We start from the raw sequence: 24,839 nt of genomic DNA on the forward strand, positions 1-24,839 counted from the left end.
TACCTTTCTTAAGAACACGAGTAAGAATAAGATTAAGAAGAAATATTGGTCCATGTGACCTGGTGATCCTTGACTTGGAAGCAGTACCAACAGGAAGAAAGTTAAGAAAGAAGCTATGTGGCTGGCAGACACAAAGGAGAGCTGTAAGCAGAGGCTCTGGGTGGTGAAGGCAGTTAGCGCACAGATGCAGACACAAGGAGAAAACAGACAGAGAAACACAGAGAATTCTCACGAGGAGAAGCAAATCACTCAAGAAGTCAGTTTTTCTGCTTGGCAGAAAAGAGGACAGGAGCTCTTAGAGATACTGTGCAAGCCGGCTAAAACAATCTCAAACCTGAAAAACTTGGCATTTTCCCAGATGTGGCCAAACTGTGAACCAAAGCATTATTGGTTGGTCAGTTGAAAAGGAACTCTGGGAACCACCATCAGGACTGTTGTGGCCTGAGGAAAAGAGGGTTCATGGAAGTGTACCTTGTTGATGATAATTGTACCTGTGAAACTCAAAGGTGAAAGCTGTTGTCCGATTAGGGCTTCTGATCTACCCTTCGTGACTGTGGGACTGTATAGCTATGTAGCGCCACATTTGTGCAGGGAATGCTGCGAATGCTTGTGATTGTGTAAGACATATCTTTGTTGTATCCATTGCTTAAAGTGAAAGTTACCTTTTTATTTGATGTACCATTTGTCTATTAATTCATGTTTAATTAACACAAAGTATGATGTCATTGCTGTCACGGAGACATGGTTGCGAGAGAGGCCTGGAGATTTATCTACTTTTAAGCCTGCCAGACCAATTAGAACCTCCTCCCTTTCTATGCTAATTTCTTTAATTACATCTCAGTCCTTCTGCCTGATTTTCATACCCACGTCGTCCCTCTCACTTGTGAACACCGACACAAAGTATTCATTTAGAACCGTATGTATGTCTTCCGGCTCCACACACAAATTACCACTATGGTTCTTAATGGGCCCTACTCTTTCCTTAGTTATCCTCTTGCTCTTAATGTGCAATCACATCCTTCCTATAATGCGGATTCCAGAACTGCACGCAATACTCTAGCTGTGGCCTAAGCAACATTTTATACAGTTCCAGCATAACCTCCCTGCACTTATATTCTATGCCTCGGCTAATAAAGGCAAGTATCCCATATGCCTTCTTAACCAACTTATCTACCTGTCCCGCTACCTTAAGGGACCGATGGACATGCACACCAAGGTCCCTCTGATCCTCGGTACTTCCCAGGGTCCTACCATTCATCGTGTATTCCCGTGCCTTGTTTGTCCTGCCCAAGTGCATCACCTCACACTTATTCAGATTAAATTCCATTTGCCACTGATCAGCCCATCTGACCAACCCGTCTATATCCTCCTGTAATCTAAAACTATCCTCCTCACTATTTAATTTTCATTTCATCCACGAACTTACTGATCAACCCTCCTACATTCAAGTTTAAATCGTTTATATATACCACAAACAGCAAGGGACCCAACACCGATCCCTGTGCAACCCCACTGGTCACAGGCATCCAGTCGCAAAAACACCCCTCGACCATCACCCTCTGCTTCCTGTCACTCAGCCAATTCTGGATCCAATTTGCCAAATTGCCTTGGATCCCATGGGCTCTTACCTTTGTTATCACTTGGATGTGCACTTGCGATGCCATGGCATACAAGGCTATTGGCCTAGTGCTGGAAAACGGGATTAGAATAGTTAGGTACTTGTTTGACCGATGCAGGCTTTATGGGCCAAAGGGCCTTTTTCTTTCCTGTAGACCTCTATGACTATGACTCTAAATCCAAATTGACTTAAAAGTGGCAATAAGTGAAATCTTGCTGGCAATTTCTTCTTTGTTGAATTTGGTTATTTTGGTATATGGTTCCACCATGGGGATTGTAACAAGGCTGCCTCCTGTTTGGGCACCCTGTTCCCATTGGTGACGCACCCTTATTACCCCCACCAGCCATTTACCCTCCCCACGCCCCGTCTGTTCCCTCCCCACCGCACTCCAGCCCCCCACCCTTGCTGGGCCTGCCAGCCTGGCTCTGGCAAGATACCAAACTCACCTTATTCCAGGCCCCTGACTCCATTTCTTCAGGGTACTCACTGTAGTCTCAGCAGTGGCTACCACTCCTGATGGCACTGCTGGGAAGAGAGAGCCTCCAGGCATTTGATTGGCCAGCAGCTCTTGGAGGTGGAAGTCCTATCTCAAACCAATTGAAGGCTCAACGGCTATTAATTGGCTGCAGGGTGAACCAGCCAAGCGCAGATGGGCTCATTCCCAACATTTACCCTGGGGGGAGGGGCGCCGGGACTCAACCCCTGCATAAAATTTAGCCCATCGTAAGAACTGCAAAAGGGAATATAAAGAGAAACTTGCAAGGGATATCAAGATTAACACAAAGTTTTCACAATTATATTGAAAAAAGGGTACAAAAAAAGTTATGTGGGCCTTTTAAAAACTGATGGGGAAATATTGCAATGGGGGAATATTGCAAACAAAAATAAGGAAATTACAGACTTGTTGAATAATTACTTTGTGCTAGTCTTCACAGTAGAGGAAGAGGAAAATATAACTTACATTTCAAGGAAACTAATAATGAAGGCAAGACTGAACTCACTCAAGTTAACATAAACAAGAAAATAGCTTTGGAAAAAATAATGGCACTGACGACTATCAAATTCTCAGAACCCAATGGTTTCCATCCCAGGGTTTTAAGGAATTAAGCGAGGAAATTGTAGATGCTTTAGCCATAATCTTCCAAAGTTCATTCGATTCAGGAATTGGCCCTTTAGACTGGAAAATTGCCAATCTAACTCCATTATTTAAGAAAGATGATAGAGAGAAACAAAGAAATTATAGATCTGTTTGTTTTAAATTTATTGTAGAGAAGTTATTTGAATCAATAAGGATAGAGAGACTGAGCACTTAATGAAAATTTGAGCTGATTATGGAAAGCCAACATGGTATCCTTCAGGTACCATGCCCTAAGAGGGTGTTGGTGACCATGGACTTCCACTGGATTCTTCCAATGATTATGCTTGGAAAAGTACTGCACTGGTTTGCCCTAGCCATATTGCAGAAGGCAGACCAGGAAACTCTCCCATTCTTTCGGCCTGGCATCAAGCATATTGATAAGGTTTACAGGCTGATAATCAACCTATTTGGCCACGTAATTAATGCACCTTCCATAACCATCAAGTCCTGAAGTGGGACTTGAACCTGGAACTTCTGGCCCAGAGGTAGGGACGCTACCACTGCAGCACAATACCTCCTCAGGTCCTGACTAATAAATCTAATTGACTTTTTTGAGGAAGTAAATATAGTAGACAGGCACATGTCAATAGATGTCATTTATCACAATTGTACAAAATCATGAGGGGAATAGATAGAGTGGACAGGATAAAATTGTTTCCCTTGGTGGAGAATTCTAGAACCAGGGGACATAGATTCAAGATAAGTGGCAGAAGGTGTAGGGGGGACATGAGGAAGAACTTTTTTTACGCAGAGGGTAGTGGGTGTCTGGAATTCACTGCCCAAGTTGGTGGTAGAGGCAGAAACTCTAAACTCTTTTAAAAAGTACCTGGATCTGCACCTTAAGTGCTGTAAGCTGCAGGGCTATGGGCCGAGTACAGGAAGGTGGGATTAGTAAGGGCACCTGGGTGTCCTCGGGCTGGCATGGACAAGATGGGCCAAATGGCCTCCTTCTGTGCTGTAACTTTTCTATGGTTCTATCTAGACTTCCAGAAGGCATTCAACAAGGTAACACACACAAAACTGTTAGCTAAGATTAAAGATAAAAAGGTCACGGAAATGTAGGCAAATTATTGATCTGGTTAGGAGATTGGTTAAGTGGCAGAAGACAGAAAGTAGGGATAATGGCTATGTACTTAAATTAGAAGGAAGTGACTAGTGGTGTCCCACAAGGATCTGCTGGGGCCTCAATTATTTACTGGGCTGAATCTTCTGGTTGGCGTGTGGGGGTGGGCCCCACTCGCCAACATGTAAAATGATGCACGGTGACTTCGGGCATGCGTCATTCTTCCCACTGTATTTATTGATGACCTATATATATCCATGTTTGCCGATGACACAATGATTGATGGCACAGCATGTAGGAAGGAACATAAAATTATAAAGATACATTAATTGATTAGGCTTGCAGACAAAATTATAGCAAACAGATGTCAACACAGGTAATTGTGAGTTTATACATTTTGGACCTAAGAAAGGTAGATCCAAGTATTTTCTAAATGCTGAAGAATAGGATTAAAGGACGAACAACGAGATTTAGACCTGAATTTTCACACAGAAGGAGAGGCGCTCAGTCTGTGTGAAAATGCCAGCAGAGGCCTGAATCCAGAAGTCTTGCCCCGAACCCAGCCTCCGCCATTTTTGTGGGTGTGTGTGGGGGGTGGGGGAGGGAAGGTTCTAAATAGCACACCTGTGATTCACAGAGGCAGCTGCCCATTTAATCAGCAGCTTCCTCCATTCATGTGATTTTGGTGAGGTAAATGTCTGAAGCCGGGTATGTGCAGGTTAGACCTGGTAGCAGCAGGCCTGAGCTTTGAGGATTCATTTGGATAGCCAGGGCACCCTTTTGGAGAGGTAAGGCACCCCTTTGGATATGGTCCTGGGCACCTTTGGGAGAGGTAAGGCATCCTTTGGGACAGTCAGGTGCCCTTTGGGATTGTTAAAAGTAGACATGATTGTGTATAAGAAATGCATAAACTCATTGGAACTGTCCAAGCTGTCAAAGAACTGTCTAAGTTGTCAACGGATTTAACTCTGCTGGGCTTTAAAGTGTGGAGTATCAAAAAAATCAGTGCCTGCTATTTCATTCTGTCTGTTGACATAAGCCTGAGGGCTATTATAGGATTTGTGCTGAATGACTGATTTTACAACCTAATATTATCATGCTGGGGTGCCTGTTAAGCGCGCAGTTTGATTGACAGCTCCGAGTGGTTATAGAATAGAACTGTTTGTTTTCATAAGAGGTTAGTTGAATGAATTTCAATGGATTGGATTTCTTTTAATCAACGAGAGTGTTTTTTTTAAATAGTGGCGTCATCAATGGACACAATTTTATTTTATGTCAGGACGGATCCTGAGGTTCGCCCACAGTGGCTACAAGGTGAGTTGGCATGGAATGGGTGAGGGCAAATGGTGGGTGGGGGGCATGGGTTGGCACGAGCTGGCATAAGGACTATAAAGGGCCATGGGAATGAGTGGGGAGCATGTGTTGACATTGGGGTATGAGGGTCATGGGGAGTGGATAGAGAGGCATACGGTAGCATAGGGGGTATGAGAGAGCATGAGGGGTGGATAGAGGGGCATAGGGTGTATGAGGGGCCATGGGGTTGGTTGGGGGCATGAGGTGGCATGGATAGTACATGGGGAGTGGGTAGGGTGCAATGGGGTGTGGAGGGTGAGAGCTGGAGCACTGTTTTGGTTTAGTTCAATTTGAAAAAAACTTCAAAAGTACCAGTGCACAGAGACAGGCCTTATGGCCAGCCCGCCTCTGCACTCATTCTGAGGACGGTGGGCCTGATTTCAAATGCAGCCTGCCCACCCCCAACCCTTGAATGGAAATTCGACTTCTGGACCTCTCTATCTTCGGCCAGGGTCATGGAGCCGGAAAAAGTCCCGCCTCTGTGCACCCGACTCAGGGGAGAAAACCGGGCCCTAGTGGACCATGTACCCAGATCACTAAAATGTATTGATCAGGGGCCAAACAAATAAAAAAGGCTAATGGAATGTTAGCCTTTATATCTAGCATATAATGAAGAGGTTTTGCTACAGCTATACAGATCCCTGATTAGACCATATTTGGAGCAATGTGCACAGTTCTGTGCAATACTCCTTAGAAAGGACACATTAGCCTTAGAAAAAAAGCAGTGCAAATTTGCCAGAATGTTACCAGGGCTCCAGAGATCAAATTATAAGAGAGATTACATAAACTAGACTTGCATTCCCTGGAATATAGAATGTTAGGGTGATTTGATTGAAGTGTTTAGGATTTTGAAAGGAATTGATAGATTAAATATAGAGAAACTATTTCCATTGGTAGGGAAGTCTAGGCCAAGGCAGCATAACCTTAAAATCCAGTCATTCAGGAGAGGTGTTCTTCATGTAAAGGATGGTAGAAATGTGGACCTCCTTCAAAAAAATAATAATTAATAATATTAAATTTAAAATTGATAAAATGTTTACTACCCAAGAGCACTAACGAATATGGATGGAGTTAGCTTAGAAGTTAGCCATGGCCTCATTGAACTGTGGGACTAGATCAAGGTGCTGAATGGCTTGCGCCTGTTCCTACATCAGCCATTTGTAGTTAAGTGGTAATCAGAAGTGGTTAATTATTTTACTAATCAAAAATGCAGAGTAATAAATGTCATTGAGCATGTGACCTCAATCCTCACATTTATGTGGCATCTGAATGGGAAAATGGTAAAACAAAAAGAAGCTTTGCTTATTTTGTCATTGCTTATATGTCATTTGTTAAAATGATGTGGAACAGGGATCAAAATGCCAAACTTTCACACCATGAAAACATCATTCAACATAACTTTCAGTTTTGGTGGGGGCATAAATCGCACAAGATTGAATTGCTTGCCCATTATACACCTCGCCTGATTATTCTTGAAAGAAGAATTGAGTGCACTGTATAACAGGCAGACAATCTCACGAGTTTTGTGCCCCACAAATTGAAATTCATGCCCAGTGTATGGAGAAGGGGAGCCATCATTGTGATCAATCAATTGGACAAATGCTCCAGAGCAAAAGAAGAAAGCAAACCTAACCTATGTACAGCAATTCCAACAAGGCAAAGGGCAGCAGCATCCAATCAAACTCTGGATGGAGAGCAGAGGCAGGTCTGTTGTATCTTGGTGTATGAATCAACATTCTCAGCAATCATTCTGATGAAGTTACAGTACCACTCACGACAGCTAGATTAAAATCTGGCAGCTGTATCAAGATGTACTGTTTCTGCTAAACTCACATCAGAAATTTAAACTTTGGTGAAAGAGAAAATCAAATTATCACACTCATTTTTAGTAGATGTTTGTTAAGTAAATATAGACAACAACACAGATTCTTAACATCTAAGATATTTTCAACTAAAGTTAGTAGATGTTAGACTGAAACAGTGTTGCCATAGCCACATTCAGGGCGAATCAGTAATATCTGTTAAATAACACTCATCCACTTCACCATGCCATTGTAGTCAACTCTGACAGCTTTGTGTCCTAGTTTTAGGTGTGCATAACAGTTATTGGATCATATAATTTTATCACCATGTGATTGATATTTACTGCAATGATAAATGGCGCATATGTAGTTTGAACAAATGCTAATTTTTTTTTATCAGTTGGTTCATGTATCTTCTATGACAGTCAGATTTGTTTTTTTAAGATGAAGATCTATACTCTGAATGATATATATCTTCAGTATTTTGCAAATATTTGAATACTTTGAGGGAGGAAGGGAAACGTACCTTAAAGTAGACCCAAAGTCCAACCACAGCAAATCAGCAATCAATTGCATGTTCAGCTTTGCCAAAAATATGGCTACTTAATTAGAGAACCAAAAGGTGCAAGGAAATTCCAAACAAATGTTATAGATTTCATGGCGCTCCCTTAACAGTTTTATGTCGGTGGGTAGCAAGGTTTGTAGTGTCATGTTGACAGGTGTTGGTACCAAGGAATAAAGATTCTGGTCATCAAGGTAAAGGCGACTGCTGCTCTAAAAAAGATATTTTTCTCATTTTAGACACCCAGTCTCAATATCAAGCATACCCCCAAGGTCAGGAAAGATCAGCCATTATCTTATTGAATGCCGAAGCAGGCTCAAGGGGCCAAGTGGCCTACTCCTGCTCCAAATTTGTATGTTCGTTTCTATATACAGCGCAGCCAAGTAAGCAATACTTACCCTTCCTCTGTACCAACAAAACATGTCCCAACTTTAGAAAAACCCTCATGCGGTAACAGTGTGACATTTTTCCATTTCCAAAACCAGTCATTTTATGGCCTGAGTGAGATTGCCAATTAATGCTGAATCAGGAACATTACTGTGCTAAGGCCCATGTCCACCAGGAAGTGGATAAAGACCAACCAAACCCATTTCAGATTCGACCCTTACAGCTGGTAGAAAGCAGACATTTTTATTCCATCTGTCTGGAAAAAACTTGAAACCAGAGTTCAGAGGTAAAATCAAGAGATGTAAGGCCAATCTTTAATCTACTGCTCAGAAAGCAATATTATTAAGCGCTGTAACATTCAGTCCCTTTAGAAATATTTTCACAAACTGTAAATTGTTGCTTGGAACATGCACACCCTCCAGCAAAACGCCTTTTTTAAAGGGAAAATTGCTGCCCGTGACCGAAGACACCAAAACAAAGCCAGTCCCAATAATTCCAAAAGTTGTGAAAGAAAGTGGAACTGGCCAAATTCCAGCTAAGTGATATACCACCGACATCACCTGCTGTGCATTTCTAGCATTTGCACAGAACTTGTTTTTTACTCAAAGCAGTTCCATTCTTCTAGTTTCTCTACCTTTATTCCGACAATGCCATCTTCCATTCCAGGGTTTCCTATATGTCTTCCTTTTTCCTCAACCCAGGATTCCATCCTATTGTGACTGACAAGGACCTTGACTGTGTGCCCCATTTCCTGTATTTCTGCTCTCATCCATCCCCTTCCCTCCCAGAACCATGATGGGGTTCAAACTGTCCTCCTCTTCCACCCACTAAACTCCACATTCAACAGATCTGTCACTTCCAGCACCTTCAGCACAAAGCCTCCAAGCACAGCTTCCTCTCCCTTCCCAGAATTCTGAAGGAAATCCCTAGTCCACTCTTCCATCAGCCCCAAAACCCATTCCCCTACACCTTCCCATGCAAGTGCATACCTGCCCTTTTACCTGTCTTTCCACTGTCCAGGGTCCCAAACACACTTTCCAAGTGAAACAGTGATTTATTTGTGCTTATTCAAATTTGGCATACTGCATTCACTGCTCACAATGTGGCTTCCTCTACACTGGGGAAACTGAACAGATTGATTGACAGCTTTACAAGCACCTGAGTTCAGTTTGCAAGCATGACCCCAAACTAGTTGCCTGCCACGTTAATTCTCTATCCCATTTTCACTCTGACCTCTCTGTTCTCAGCCTCTTATGCTCTTCCATCAAAGTTCAATGCAAGCTCGAGGAACAACATCTCATCTCTTGATTAAACAATTTATAGTATTCTGGAGTCAACATCGAGTTGAACAATGTAAAAATATAACCATTCTTCCCATTTTCCTGGACAGCAGATGTTGGTAATGGTTCTGCTGTTACCTTTCACACCTCTTCTCAATCCATCTTTTGATTTTTTAAACTTGTCCCACTGCCAGCCCTTTTCACCTACACTATAATCCCTTTTGTCATTCAATCATTCCTGTTCTCCATTCTATCACAGACCTTCCTGTTTGTTCTGACCCCACCCCCTCCCATCACCCTTTTCCTGTTAACTCTCTGACCTCTTCCAGTTCTGATGAAAGGTCATTGGCCTGAAACATTCATTGTTTTTCTCCCCACAGATGTGGCCTGACCTGCTGAGTATTTTGTCTCATATATTTATTCAGCTTCTTATTATAAAAAGTGGACACAATTTTCAAAAATAATTTAGAGTGGCCTGTGGGAATAGGGTTCCTATCTTCATGTTGAGATTGTGTGGTTACAACTCCCTCCAACAGTCTGAATTAGCAAACTCTGAAGGATAATAATTTCACAAAGGATAACTTGTTCGCATATGAGGAAAAACATTCATAATTGTAAGAAATTTGTGAAAATAAAAATTTTAACTACGTTTAGGCTGTGAATGATCAGCTGTATGATCTACAGCAATACGATAACCAAGATTTACACAATGTCCCAGCTATATCTTGCTGGTTTGTTTAATCTTCACACAGCATCGAATTGATTAAAAAGGTTAGATAAATAGAAAATTGGTTTATTGAAAAATCGTCATGCCAGCAGGCAGCAGCCAAATTGTGATAATAATACAAATAAAACAAGTAATCATAATTCATAATAGACAATTATTAAAATAAAAAAGTATAGAATAATAAAGAATTGCACAATCATGATCATTTAAGTATAACAATAATTAAATACGTTGCAAAACGCAGGTCTCCTTAATTTATAGAATTAAAATGAAAGGTCTACAGCAATCTACAATTTGCATAAAAGTCCATATATCATATGCTGTCAGGTTGAGTTCATTAAATTCTCAATCATTTAGATATTATTTAAGTTTTATAAAGTAGGCGATGGAGCTGTCTATTTGTTCTATATCTTATTTGCAGAATAGTGACTTTTCCCCTTAATTCCTTCACACATTTACTTTCACGTGCATGTGGCAAAAGAGAGTGGTAATGGCGGGGGGGGGCGGTGCTGGGACTCAAGAGTTTTCTAGCGAAGTCCAGACTGAGTTTTTTTTCCTGCCTTTCAGCAAAGAAACACATTCAGTTGTTTGAATGTGTCAGAATAGCTTTGGTATGCGTTACTTACGATCAGTTTCAATGTTTGTTTCTGAACACTTTCATGCTTGTTCACATGCTCTTTGGTAAGTCTAGCATTCCAAACTGGCACTGCATATTCAACAATGGGTCTTACGTAATTTTTAAACACAAGTTGTGAAGCTTGAAAAGAAATAGCATCACTCGTCTTCCCTTTGCTCTCTCAAGCATTTCACGTACTTGGTAATCCCATTTGAGATAATTTTGAATGTAGATTCTTAATACTTTGAGTGTTTGTTGTGCAATTACAGTGTCACTGATTACTGCAAAGAGTAGCCAGTCAAATTGGCTGAGAATTTTCTACAAAGGTGATATGGCAAGCACCATAAGCTACAAAGAGTTACATAGAATTTATAGCATAGAAACGTGTGCTTCACCTCAAGCAGTCCTTACTGGCATTTATACTCCACTTGAGCCTCCTGTCATCCTTCCTCATTTAACTCTATCAGTATAAACCACTATCTCCTTCACCCTGATATGCTTAGCCAGCTTCCCCTTAAATCTGATCTTAACTACTCCCTGTGGTGGTGAGTTCCAGATTCTCATCACTCTGGTTAAAGAAGTTTCTTCTGAAGTTACTATTTGATTTTTTGGTGACTATCTGATACCAATAGATTCTAGTTTTGATCTTCCCCACAAGTGGAAACATGACCTGTTTATTCTATCAAAACATTTCATAATTTTAAGACCTCAATTAGGTCACCCTCAGCTTTCTCTTTTCAAGAAAAATAAGAGATCCAGCCTTTTCATTCTTTCCCAGTTGATATAACTTCACAGTTTTGGTATCATCCTTGCAAATAATTTTTTGCACCCTCTCCAGTGCCTCTATATCATTTTTATGACAACAGAACTATTAGGGTAACAGGGTCATTTGAGAACTCAGGAGATGATCGTCCTTTCCTTTTGCAAGTCATCCCATGCCCAGGTAAAGGTCCCATGGATAGGGTTACGAGTGGTACTCACAGTGGCATCAACTTGACCACACCACTGATTTTAATAAGGAGTAGAAATTATGACGTGGCAAAAGTATTGCAAAAAAATACTCGAGCCATAATTTCCTGGGACTTATGCACCATAATAATCTAATGATGTAGATGTGGCATTATTGCAGCAAAAGTTTTCAGCATGTCCTGATGTATCATCCCTCACTACCACGAGAGACTAGCAAGTAGCACAGATAGGAGGACTCAGCAACATAAAAAATTCTATTTTTTGGAATCTCAGGAGAGTGTGGAGCTAGGACTCAGGTTTTGAAGAATTGCAATGATTGAATTTTTTTTAAAAGGAAGAGTATTTTAGTATTTAACAGACATTTCAGAAAGTAAAGTGCCACAGGCTAGTGGTTGTGGGAGCCAAACATTATTGAAAGACTCCTTTCTCCACTTCCTCATCTTGTGCTTCTGAAACTCAGCCTTCATTCCTATCACTAAAAATACAGCCTAGTCTAAAAATATTTCAAGCTTGTAAATCTCAACTAAGTCCAATTAAAGAAAAATGATTTTTAAGAGTGCTAAGTCTTTTGAAAGTTGACCCAATAGTTCAGTTGCCTTCTTTGAGCAGGTTTTTCCAGTTGGCGAGCGGGGGCGGGGATAGATCGGGCGTGCGTCCCAACATCACCCCGTGTCATTTAGGTTTGCAGTTCTTCAGCTGTGCGTCCAAACTGTCAACGGACTATTAGGGCCATTAAAAACTAATTAATTTGATTGATGGACCTGCCCGTCCAGCCTTAGGGTTGGCGGGCAGGCCGGGAGCCCAGGAGGGCCTCGGAAAAAGCATGAAACCTCATCCACGGGCAGGACAAGGTTTCATGAGGGCTTTTATATGTTTATCAAATGTTTAAATAAAAGTTAAGGACATGTCCCAGCTCATGTGACAGTGTCACATAAGGGGACATGCCAGGGAAATTTTTTTTTATTACCTTTCTGTCAACTTTTTATTCGGAGGCGATCTCCTTGAGGCAGCGCTTCGCCTCAGGGAGATCTGTGCGCTCTTTCGTGTGCATGTGAGAAAGAGCGCACTCCTGGCTGAGAGAATTCCCCCCCTCCCCACCCAACAGGGAGCATAGTGCTCCCTGGTGGACGTCGCGCTGGGCAGGCTTTAATTGGCCCACCTACGTAAAATGGTGGCGCCCCCCCCCAACCAGGGGCGCCAATCAGTAGGTCGGCTACCAGCGCCCGCTCCTGCACTCCCCCCCACCACCCCCCAACAGGGGGGGGATAATGTTCCCCCATAAGGCCTTATTTTCATTTGTAGCATAAACAAAGCTGAAACCGCTATCAGAAGTGCATTAAATCATAGAATGATATAGAAGAGGAAGAGGCCATCCAGCCCATCATGCTTGTATCGGCTCTTTGAAAGTTCCGAATCAGTTCTGAAGAAGTCGTGTTGGACTCAAAACATTAACTCTGTTTCTCTCTTCACAGATGCTGCCAGACCTGCTGTGTTTTTCCAGCACTTTGTTTTTATTTTTAATCAATTAGTCCCATTCCCCAGTCTTTGCCCAAAGCAGAAACCTCCTCCCCTTCAAATATTTATCCTATATAATTTTGAAATTTATTGTTGAATCTGCTTCAGTTACTCAATCAAGCAGCACATTCCTGCCTATAACAACTGGCTGCATAAAAAAAACGTTTTCCTCATTTCGCCTTTGGTGTTTTTGCCAATTACTTTGTGTCCTCTGGTCACTGACCCCTCTGTCATTGGAACAGTTTCTCCTTATTTACTCCATCAGAATCTTCATGATTTTATAAAACTCTATTAAATTTCCCCCTAACTTTCTCTGCTCTGAGGGGAATGACCCACCTATTCCAATCTCTCCATGTAGCTGAAGCACCTCATCCTTTATGTATGTTATGATACATATGAGTATACATTCATAGCAAACTTTTTATTTTAAAAGAGACTCAACATCTAAAGGGAAATGGGATGGAACTAAATAGCTCCCAGTTGAAGAGTTCGTACCAGCATACACATAATGGTATCAATGGTTCCTTCCTATGCCGTCACTTATATATTTTCAATGTTTCTACAACTAAACAAAAATCCAGAACATAGTATGATTTTAAACCGTTTTACAACATTGTATGAAAATATAAAGATGGGATATTGGATGTATACTGCCAGATTGTTCCAAAACCCCAACAGCTTCCCTAATGTCCTTCAAGGAAAAGAACATCACACCCCTATCCTGTCTGGCCGACCTGTGACTACAGTCTCCGCATGATGTTGCTAGCTCTCAACACCATCTGAAGCAGCCTACAAGCTACTGAGATATTAAAAGAAATTGCTACAAAATTAAATGGTTCAGGGCAATAAGAAATGGGCAACAAATAGAGCCATGCCATTGTTATCCACATCCAGAGAGAAAATCAAAAACATATAAACCACCAATAAAATGCTGATACCAGTATACATTTAGTGAAAGTATAAAACTTATACATTGATTTCATCAGAACTGAACTATAGATGATACTCACATAGGTTATAGGTTACATTGCTCAACATAATTTGTACATTTGTACAATCAAGGGAGATGCCGTTAGTTCTGGAGACCAAGACATAGAATCGGTTTAGGTAGAGATGAGAAATAGCAAAGGTGAGAAGTCACTTGCGGCAGTGGTTTATAGCCCTCTAACAGTAATCACACTGTAGGATAGGGTATACAGAAATAAATAATGGAGGCTTGTGAGAAAGGTACAGTGATAATCATGACTAATTTTAATCTACATATAGACTGCACAAATCAAATTGGCAAAGGTAGCCTGGATGATGAGCTCAGAGTGTTTTCAGGACAGTTTCTTAGAGAAGCACGTTTTAGCACCAACCAGGCCATACTAGAGCCGGTAATGTGCAATAGGACAAGATTAATTAACTACCTCATAGTGAAAGTGCCCCTAGGTAGCAGTGATCATAATATGATTGAATTTTATATTCAGTTTGAGGTAGAGGGGAATGGATCTAAGTCTAGTGTTTTAAGTTTAAGAAAGGGAAATTGTGAGCATGCATAATTAAGCTTGGCTGAGAGCCCAGACCCTCATAAAAGGATTAAGTTTGTTGACACAGGTGCAGACAAGCGTAAACTTTAATCGACTGACAGGTTTATACTATAATAAGCTATTTTTTCAGTGATCTCTTTTGTCAATAGCTCAGTGTTTATTTGCACAAGATAAAGAGATGTCAAGTGTTTATAGCTTCTGTTATTGATACTTTAAAGGTCTCATTGATTGATACCTTTACAGGGTTTCAGCAACAGCAGTTTCTTTTTAAGAAAACTATGATTTTTTTAAGCATCTCTACAGGTGCCACTGTTACTACAGGGTTCATTGTTCTTTTACAGAATTTATGCTGGGTGAATGGGCATAGAATTTCCATGAGTTGACATGGAGGTATGAGGGGCCAGTGGGGTGGATGGGGTGCATGACTTGGCATAGAGGGTAGAGGGAGCCATTGGAGTGGCTGGGTCACGAGTTGCCATGGAGAGTATGAGGGGTTGTGGGGGGGGGGGGGTGAAGGAGCATGAGTTGGCATGGAGAAGACAATGGCTAAGACCTTTTTACCTTACCTTTCAAAAAGTTCCCAAACCAAGACTGTGGTTCATGACTCCTCTGAGGGGCCGTGAACCATGAATCATGGAGAAGCTGGCCCGACTCCACAAAAACTGCAGAAACTAGAAATGCCCCCGCAATGGAGCCAGCTAGGTCGAGAGCGTAGGGCTTGGGCATGCTTCCTGCATCCTTAGCCCGCGTCACCGAAAACTGGGGGCATCGGGAATGGGGATGGAAATCCCAGAATCGGTCCTGCCCACCATTTTTAAATGGCTTTGGAGCCCTTCCAACTCCACGAAAATCTGGCCCTTTATCCCTCTCCACAGGAGTATTTCCAGCATTCTCTGTTTTATTATTATAATAGGCCATACTACTCAATAGTAAAACATGGAAGAGAAGGATACAAATCAGAACAGCACCAGGAAATACCAGTCTGTCTGCATATCTGCCAGAAATCACACTTGCATCTCAAGAGATCTTTTCCTCAAAGGAAAATACATATTCATATATGTTATGAGCCCACGTCATGTCAGAAAGGACTTTTTCAGTAGGATTGGAGATATTAAATTTACATCTTTTCAGACTGGACTTAAATGAGTCATTGTGCTAAACCACCCTGCCATATGGGCCATCGCCAAATTAATTAGTAACACAGTAAATTTAATACTAACTCACATGATTGTATCTGCCTCTTGTTATTCCTCAATGGCTTCTAACAAGCCAGCAATGTAACCAGCATTTTATACCATGATACCACGATGCTAGTGGATGCAGATGGTTGTCTGGGCATTGATCAAATGTATCAATGTTAATGACCTTTGAAAACAGTGTCATCATATTAAACAACACAAAAGGAAACGACACCATTGTGATTAGGGTTGTTTGCACGGCAACAACTAATACAACTAAGGCTACACTTCAAAGATCTGCAAAAAAAAACAACATGGAGACATTACTTTTATCACAATAGGTGCAACGATGAAAGTATTTAACTTTAAACAGGATATGAGCTTACTTTCCACCGAGGCAAATTGAAATTTCAAAGTATGAATTGTTACATAATGGAAAAATCTTAATGAAACACCACCTAAAGTCAGAGCAGAATGGGGCTGACCAAATAAAGTGAGAGTAACATACATCACAAATAACTTGAACATAAGAAACACAATATTGAAATTTGCTGATGTTGCAAAACTAGGGGCTTTGGAAAACAGGACATATTTATAGGAAAAACAGGTGGAAGTAGACCAAAATGGTCACAATTTAATGCCCTGCCCATGGCGAGTTTGTTAGTGGGGGGCATTTAATCATGCAGAAGGTGGTGAGTAGGGACCCTGCCACCTCCCTACCTCCACCCTGATTAAATCCATGGCAGGAAGGCCCATAGATGGCCTCCTTGTCCCACCACCAGTTGAGGCTGTTAAGTGGGCAAGTAATGCTCACTTAAGGGCCTCATCCTGCCGGCCACTGGCATTAACCCAGTGGCAAGCTGGGGATCGCCATGCCGGGGAGCACAACAAGCAAACCCTGGCATGTTTGCTTGTGGGGTCCCAAGGCCCCTCATTTAAAGGCATTCAGCACCTGATCGAGGGACCTGGCATTGGGAATGTGGGGGCCTGCTAAGAGCCACCCCATTGTCCTTGCTGCTGACCCTCCTCACCCCTCTCCCACAACCCCTACCTCATCCCGCCATCAATCACTTCTGGCCTGGGATCCAGCGATGATCCCAGGCCTCAGGTGGGTGCCATACCAGGAACAGCTACCTCCTCCCTGGTGGCACTGCTAAGTGCAGTGGAGCTGCTGGCCTCAGTGGGCAGGACTTCTGTCCCTGGGTTCTCGATCCCAAGGGAAAGGACCACCGCTGCTGGCCTATGAAGTGCCCGAGTGGTGCAAGATACGGTGAGTTTTCTGTAATTGCCAGCTCTCCAGCCGGCAGTCGAGACCCCCAATGACTAACTGGAGGACAGCTCTCTGAAATGTGACTCTTAATTCGCTGGTTCGCAAGTGTGTGCCAAAGATCAGTCGGCTGCTGCAGTTCTGTTCCTTCACTTCACTGAGGATGTATCTACCTGCCTCTTTACACTTCTAATTTTCTTTCCAACTCACTCCCCTGAAAAGCTAAATGAAGATTAGGACTTTGCAACTTGATGAATAAGAGACACAAACACAGATTCTACTGCAGCAGATTAAAAAATTGCTGAGCAACTAGATGAGCTTTTCTGCCCTTTTTGAAAATATCCAACCTTTGCCAAAGCGATGCAGCACAAATCCCAGGAAGAGAAAATGAGTCTGTACAAGGGATTAGCACAGCTGCATCTGGACAACTATGCATAATTCTGATCATCGTGCTACAGAAAGAAAAGATATTCAGGCGTTAGGCGCAGCATAAAAAGGACCAACAAACTGCTAGTTTAAGACAACTGAGGAATGAGGAAAGGCTGAAGAGCCAGGAATTGTTGATTCTGGAGGAAACAGTCCAAGAAGATAGTGTTCAAGTTTTCAATATCCTTAAGGCAACAGTTCAATTGAATGCTGAAAAAATGGTCAGTAAAATGCGTGATCCCATGTGCTATTTCCCAGTGCCACAGAACATCAGCACAACATTTTTGCATGCTTTATCTGCCACTATTGGTGATTTCATTTCTTTAAATAAAACAAGTTGAATTTTTTTTTTTGGCCTTTCGGGTGATTATATTGATAGGTGTGGGGGTGGGGTGGGGGGTGGTGAAGGTGTTCATGATGCTTAGTTATCATGACAATATGGAACAGACTCTTTGGACATCCAAAAAGGCACAACGTCCCATCAAATGCAGGATATTTTAAAATGTAAATTTAGAGGTGTGTTTTGCCGAATGCTTGTGGCAAGCGCTAGATTTACCATTAAGTTTTATTATTAAAATCTCAACTGCCTGTGGCATGGGCCCCATCTACTTCACTGGTGAAGTTCAAGAATTCACAGAGAATACCAGTTTGCTGTTTGGAAGCTTTTAAGAGAAAATAATGGCCATTCTTTCTACTGCACACTGAGCATATGTGAACCTCAGAGCAACAGGCTGGATATAATTGTGGCTCCCGGATATAAATCACTTAGCAACTTTGCATTTGTTCCAGTTTAATGTTGTAAGTGGTTAGACAGTGAGTCTACCTAAGAATTAACATTTTCCTGATAGTTCCCACAGAAAATATCTTACTAAAATGAGTCATTTCAGAAGTTTTAGAAATTTAGTCTGAAAGATACCAAAAAGAGGCCAGTGTCATTTAAGAATTTGAAGTTATAAGTCTTAAAGATTACCTTTTACTGAACTTATTTCAGACATCCTTTTTGAAACTTATCTGGCAACAATCAGTCAATGACGTGTTAGTTACAGCTAAATAACATGCTGTGACCAACAACCTAAATATGTGAGGATGTTGCCTAATCTATTATGTTTTTTAACAAAATGCAAAGTATCTCAAGTTCAGTATTGATATTGCATTAGTCACATACCTTAATGCTATAGTTCTGCTTTAGTAGAACCGTTGATCCTATTTTAGGTCAATGTATTTAATGATGTTGCAGCCTTCAACCCTCAAGAGAAAGGTTTTTCATAGAACAAATCACCAGGCTAAAGTTTGCTTTCTTTTCTTACGATGGCATTAAGTTGGTAAGTTGACGACCTACTTTGCTGTGATTTATATTGAGCAATATTATTTGAGTTCTTGCACATTCAATGACTGAGATGATGGGACCGAGTGTAAGTCAGTTTGCTGATGATACAAAGGTAAGTGGGCAGTATACAGAGGAGAACACAAGAAGGCTGAAAAAGGAAATATATAAGTTAAGAGAGTAGGCAAGAACAAGGTAGATGAAATATAACGTAGAAATGTGAAGTTGTCCACTTTGGTAGGAAAAATAGAAAAGCACAATATTTTTTATAATGGTAAGAGTCAGTGAAATTTTGGTATTCATAGGGATCTGGCTGTCCTTTGATATGAATCAGAGAAAGTTAAGTTGCAGGTTACAGCAGGCAACTGGGAAATCAAATGGTGTGTTCACCTTTCTTACATAGAGATTAGAGGTTAAGAGTAGAGAAGTCTTAGTGCAAGTCTTAGGTTAGGACCTAGGACACCACACGTGGTCTACTGTGTACAAGTTTGATCTCCTCCCTAAGGAAGGTTATGCTTACCCATAGGATTGTGCAAAGGTTCACTAAACTGATTTCTGGGACAAAGATTGTCCTACATTCCCTAAAGTTTAGAAGAATGAAAGGTGATCTCATTTAAACTTATAAAGATTTTTAAGAGGGTTGACAGAATATATACTGAGAGGCTGTTTTGCCTGACTGGGGAGTCTAGAACCAGGGGTCACAGTCTCAGGGTGAGCAATCAACCATTTAGGACGGAGAAGAAGAGAAACCTCTTCACTCAACGAAGTGTGAATATTTGGAACTCTCTACCCCAGTCATTGAGTATATTCAAGATAAAGATCGATAGATTTTTCAATACTAAGGGAATCAAGGGATGCGGGGAAAGTCCAGGAAGGTGTAGCTGAGCTAGAAGATCAGCTATGATCTTGCTGAATGGCAGGCTTGAAGGCCTAAATAGCCTACTCCTATTTCTTCTGTTGTTATAAGCTGGAGGGGGGAGCAGTGAGGACTGCTGAGTGGTGGGAGGCAGCAATAAGCCGAGGGTAAAGGGGTTGTGATGGGGGAGGGAACAGCGAGGAGCTGTCAGCGGGGGAGCAGCGAAGTGCTGAGACAGCAGGAGAGCAGCGAGGAGCTAGAGGAAGGAACAGAGGCTGATGGCTAGTGAGCTGAATGCCTGTTACTAATGGGTGAAGTGCAGATTCCACCCCCAGTCTGTTCACCAATATTTGACCCCAAGATGAGCATTCATCCACATATCCATGCCATCAGTAAGATCACCTATTACTTCTCTATCACCTGGCTTTTCCTCTGCCTCAACCCATGTGCTAATGAAATCCTCATCTAGTCATTTCTTATCACTAGACTTGGTTATTCTAATGCACTCCTGATTGATCTCCCACATTCTACCATCCTTGTATCTACCATAAACTTGTCTTCATCCAAAGTTTTCCTGCTCATGTCCTAGCTCACAGTAAGTCCCATTCACCCATCACTCCTGTGTTCACTGACCTATTCTGGCTCCTACCAAGCAATGCCTCAATTTTAAAATTCCCATCCTTGTTTTCAAGTCCCTTCATGGCTTCCCCCCCCTCCTTGTTTCTGTAATCTCCTCCAGCCCCACAACCCTCCAGGATATGTGTGCTCATCTAATTCTGACTCTTTGTGCATCCCCAATTTTAATCGCTCCATCACTGGTGGCTATGCTTTCAACTGCCTAGGCCCTGGGCTCAGGAATTCCCTCCCTAGACCTCTCTGAATCTCTACCTCTTTTTCCCCCTTTAAGATACTGCTTAAAATCTACCTTTTTAAACAAAATTTTAGCCACCTGTGCTAATATTGGCTTAAATGACTTGTTGTCAAATTTTGCTTTATTATAACATTCCTGTGAAACACTTTGGAAAATTTTATTTCATTAAAGACACTAAACTACAAGTCGTTGTTGTTGTTGATGATACTTTTAAATTGATTTGTGATCCTATGTAAGTTATTAGGACCCTGATTTGTAATCAGTATATGAGTTTCCCACCGGGAACAGGCAGGTTCCTGGGTCACCCATCTCAAGGCCTGATTCAAGATGGCAGCAGGTAAATCATGAGCATAAACGTGTAGTAAGGTCAGCCCTGCAAGTTTGAGGCATTTCCACCTTGTTTACATCGGGCAGAGTGAGCTTGATATCGGTCTCATTGTCTTATTCTACATCTACTGATGGCTTATTCTATGCAAATGGACCTTTTAGAAATAACCTCATTATCAGAGAATTGAATAACAACAATGGCGAGTGAGTTGGCACAAACAATATCCAAACACAAATTCTGAATTTGTACACTCAAACTGAAAAATTGGATTTGTGCCCAAAAATCTAGCAGCAAGTCTGTAAAGTGACCAATTCATTTGACCGAAATTTAACATTGGGCCATCTGTGAATTAAAGAAGCGAGCCATGAACATGAATCAAGCTTCCTGATGCAGCTTGTCGGTCAGGGTCTGCTGAATTCCAGCTGCCTCTGCCAACAAGTTGGCCTGCAGGTATGGCCAGGGCTTGGTGGGTGGGAGACTGGTGGAGCATGGTGCAGAGTGATGCTGAAGCGGAACAGCCCAAACTGAAACAGCCCAGAGTATTTTTATGGAGTCAGGATGAACCAGGAACTGGCTCCACAGTAATTACACTTTGAAAACATTCTCTGTCTATTTCTAATGTGGCTTATGAACATACGAAATATGAGTAGAAATGGCCATTCAGCCCCTTGAGCCTGCTCTGCCATTCAATAATATCGTGGCTGATCTGTTTTGTGTTTCAAGTTCTACAGCTTGTAGCAGTCTCTTTAAAGCCCACTGATTAAACTGCTCAAAACTGGCTGCAACTTAGTGGACATTGCATGGTAGAAGCTCCACTTATCTGTGCATAAAATTTGCAATTGTGCTACAACTAGCATTGGGACCCTGAGCTGCACACATAAGCATCCTAATGCCTGTTTCAGGTTGGCGCCCTGGCAATATAAATGTCATTAGCTTCCAGGGAAGATTAGGTGCTGAAGACTACAAGTCAAACTTCACATTTTTAAGCTTCATTTTATGCCCAAAAAACCATTACTATACAACATGATTTGCTGCCCAAGTACAATTAAATACAAAAGTGCTGGCAGTAGTGGAAACACTGGTTCCTCAGTGAATCCTGTATGTTAACAAATCACTTCCCAACAACATTACCACCAGTGGAAACCCACTGCAACACTGTAAAATAAGTACACGCAGCACATTGTTGTACATTTTCATTAGATAAAATACTCCAACTAAGTTAAATGTATGAATTACATTTTTTCTGCAATATAGAGCATCCTGGGACCGAGAAAATTAATATATCACTGCACTGTATAATATTTCAAGCCTAGTTAAGGACAGAGGAATAGCCTATTCAGTGGAAGTGAAAAATTGCATTTATAGTTCACGTCTTGCATGTTGCTACACCAGTGAAGAACTGTGCATGCATCTGGTTTTCTGACAATCATGCTGCATCAGCCTTAAACCTACTGCTGCAGTTTCAGAATGAAGTATAGTGTTTGGAAACTCATCTGCAGTGACAACAAGTGTCTGCGGCAAATGCAAAATTCTGCATCAAATTCTACACCTGGAGGGTAGTGGAGTCCCAGAGCCCTGACCAGTAGAGGGAAGGTATCATTTATACTCTTGGTTTTAACTGTGTATTTAAACACTTAAAGTATTATTTCCCCATAGCACTGTGCATCAGATTTCATTGATCCTAAAAAAACTTTCAGAAATAGAGGATTCTCTCGACACCAATATGAGTGTAATTGAACAGAGTCCTCCACTTTCATTTCCTTGCCTTCCTTCTGGCCCTTAGGAAGCACAATTGTTTTAATTGACATCACTAAGTACTTCTTGAGTGTGCATTTATTTTGGCACTGGAATGGCTGTCCACAGCCATTGCATCCACATGAGAGTGATCTGGAGGGTTCTTACTCCTTACAAAGATCATTATTTTTAAAAAGATAATTGATTAAAGTGAACAAATATATTTGGTTATAATCTCATTATTATTTCTGGGCCAACTCATTGGTAATGATATGCCAGAAACTTAACTTTTTTTTTTAAGTACTGGCAAAATCAGATATACACATACAAACGTTGCCTGAATAGAAGACAAACTAATAAAGAGATGGAGGATAAATGTTAATATGCAGAGATCCAACAGCTGATTAACCTGCTATTATCCATTTGTGCTGAATCTGGGACAACAAAGGATTTAAGTTCTGAATGATTAAATCATCTTAGTCATAATAAAATAAATAAATATTTGAATATTTACTTACCCAGCTGGCATAATCTGTGTAGTTAAGTTTTCCTTATGTATTGCAGTAGTTGTCAGTAGGATCTAACTAAGATCACACGCAACCTCCAATGAAATATTCTACTTATGTATTTCCAGTTAAGAGGCACGGTTTTTCAGCTTCTACAAGTCAAACAACTAAGCAGAAAAAAGGAAGTAAAAGTAGTTAACAGGAAGTCAGACTTCGTTAAAAAGCAAAAACCTCACTGAGGTAAAAGAAAAGGGAAGATAAACTCTTCAGTCCTTCGTCGGTTTGTGTAACCGTGCATCTGATTATATGGACTTATAATAATTCCAACCACAATAGCCTTATGTATATTGGATTCACCCACACAACCATTGACCATGATTCATAAATTATGAAAATATTTATTCAATATGCCACTAGTCAACTTTGATTCATTCCTGATAGTGACTGTATTTCTCCATTTGTGCATAATTGATGCTTGCCTTTGCATGTTCCACAGTCATTTTCCAAACAGATTTCTAGAGATACATAAGTCTAAATAAGTGGGAATGCTCTACAAGATGAACGGAACAGTTGTCTCTCCACACCAAGGGAATCCTTTTATGTCGACATTTTGATAAAAGATTACACTTCAGATAATTATGCGTATGGGTCCACACGCAACACACTGTACAATTGCTGGCATTCTGCAGCCAGAAAATCAGATGACTAAGTCCCAAATGTCATCAGAGGCCCGGACTTTCCGGCCCCGTCGTGGCAGGACCCGCCGCAGGAGATTCACGGCCCAGCCAAAATTCCACTGACTTTGGCGGGACCGGACAATCCTGGTGGTGGGCGGGGCCGAAAATCCCATTCATAGTGTCTGATAACAATCCAATCGATGAGTAACTGCATCTGCATCAAAGGAATGATTAATGATAAATCAGATTTTCCACCTTCACCCAACTTCGAAGAAACATTCCATGCAGAAAAACTATTAAAGCTTACCTCAGTATGTTTTTATCAATTATCTAACACACCGTGGGATAACCTGTGCTGGAATACAATATATGGAGTTGTACAATAATTCTCTTAACTCCCATGTGGTGCTTTCAAACATCCATTGCAAAATCAGGTGAAAGCAATGACCCGGGTACTGGGCTCTATCCAAAAATCAATTACCAAATTGCAGGGTAATGGCTTTAAAACAATTATTTTGGTATTTTGAAATCAATTTCTTCTTCTGTGGGAGTGCCAACATCCATTACTGTGCAATCCTGCCACAGACAGATATTCCAACAATGTTGGAGATAAAACTCTACCAAGGACTTAAACATGAGATCTTTTGGTGCAGTTAATTTATATGAGGCAATGGTCTGGTTCTTGCTGAGGAACAAAGTATAAAATTAAGAAACCATTGGCAAAGACCAACGAGAAATGTGATATCAGCCACCCTTGGATTTGAAACAAAAGCAAAATTCTGGAAACACTCAACGGATCTGTCAGTGTCAGTGGAGAGAACAGATAAATTAAGATTTCAGGCATACCTTTTGTTAGGACTGGACAACATTACAGGTGAACAACATTTGAAAAAGAAATAAACATAAGAGGGCAAGAAAAATAAACACAAGCACATACACCAGAGAGAGAGAAAAGAAAATTGCCTTCAAAATACTTAAAAGTAAAAACAGGAGAAGATTAAATGGCTGCAGCAATATTAGCATACAACAGGAAATAATGTTCTTCAAAGATGTTTAATAAGCACAGAAGACGTGTGAATAGCTGAAATATGGGGTGATTGGTAAGGTAGCTCT

At 41.2% G+C, this 24,839-nt stretch overlaps 1 protein-coding gene across 12 annotated transcripts in view; it reads right to left on the minus strand.

Moving 5' to 3' along the window:
- Window positions 1–24,839, minus strand: part of LOC144693065 (ena/VASP-like protein) — a 329,238-nt gene that overhangs the window by 187,739 nt on the left and 116,660 nt on the right. For 4 of the 12 annotated variants that reach the window (XM_078562400.1, XM_078562396.1, XM_078562392.1 and 1 more), the window contains exon 2: window positions 23,062–23,216. The exons of the other annotated variants lie outside the window; for them this stretch is intronic. In XM_078562400.1, the coding sequence (XP_078418526.1) occupies window positions 23,062–23,072 (11 nt within the window). In that variant the 5' untranslated portion in view covers window positions 23,073–23,216. The remainder of the gene's footprint in view (window positions 1–23,061; window positions 23,217–24,839) is intronic. 12 annotated transcript variants of the gene reach the window in all.

Source organism: Cetorhinus maximus, chromosome 18 (genome assembly GCF_964194155.1).
Source record: "Cetorhinus maximus chromosome 18, sCetMax3.hap1.1, whole genome shotgun sequence".
Classification (NCBI taxonomy): domain Eukaryota; kingdom Metazoa; phylum Chordata; class Chondrichthyes; order Lamniformes; family Cetorhinidae; genus Cetorhinus; species Cetorhinus maximus.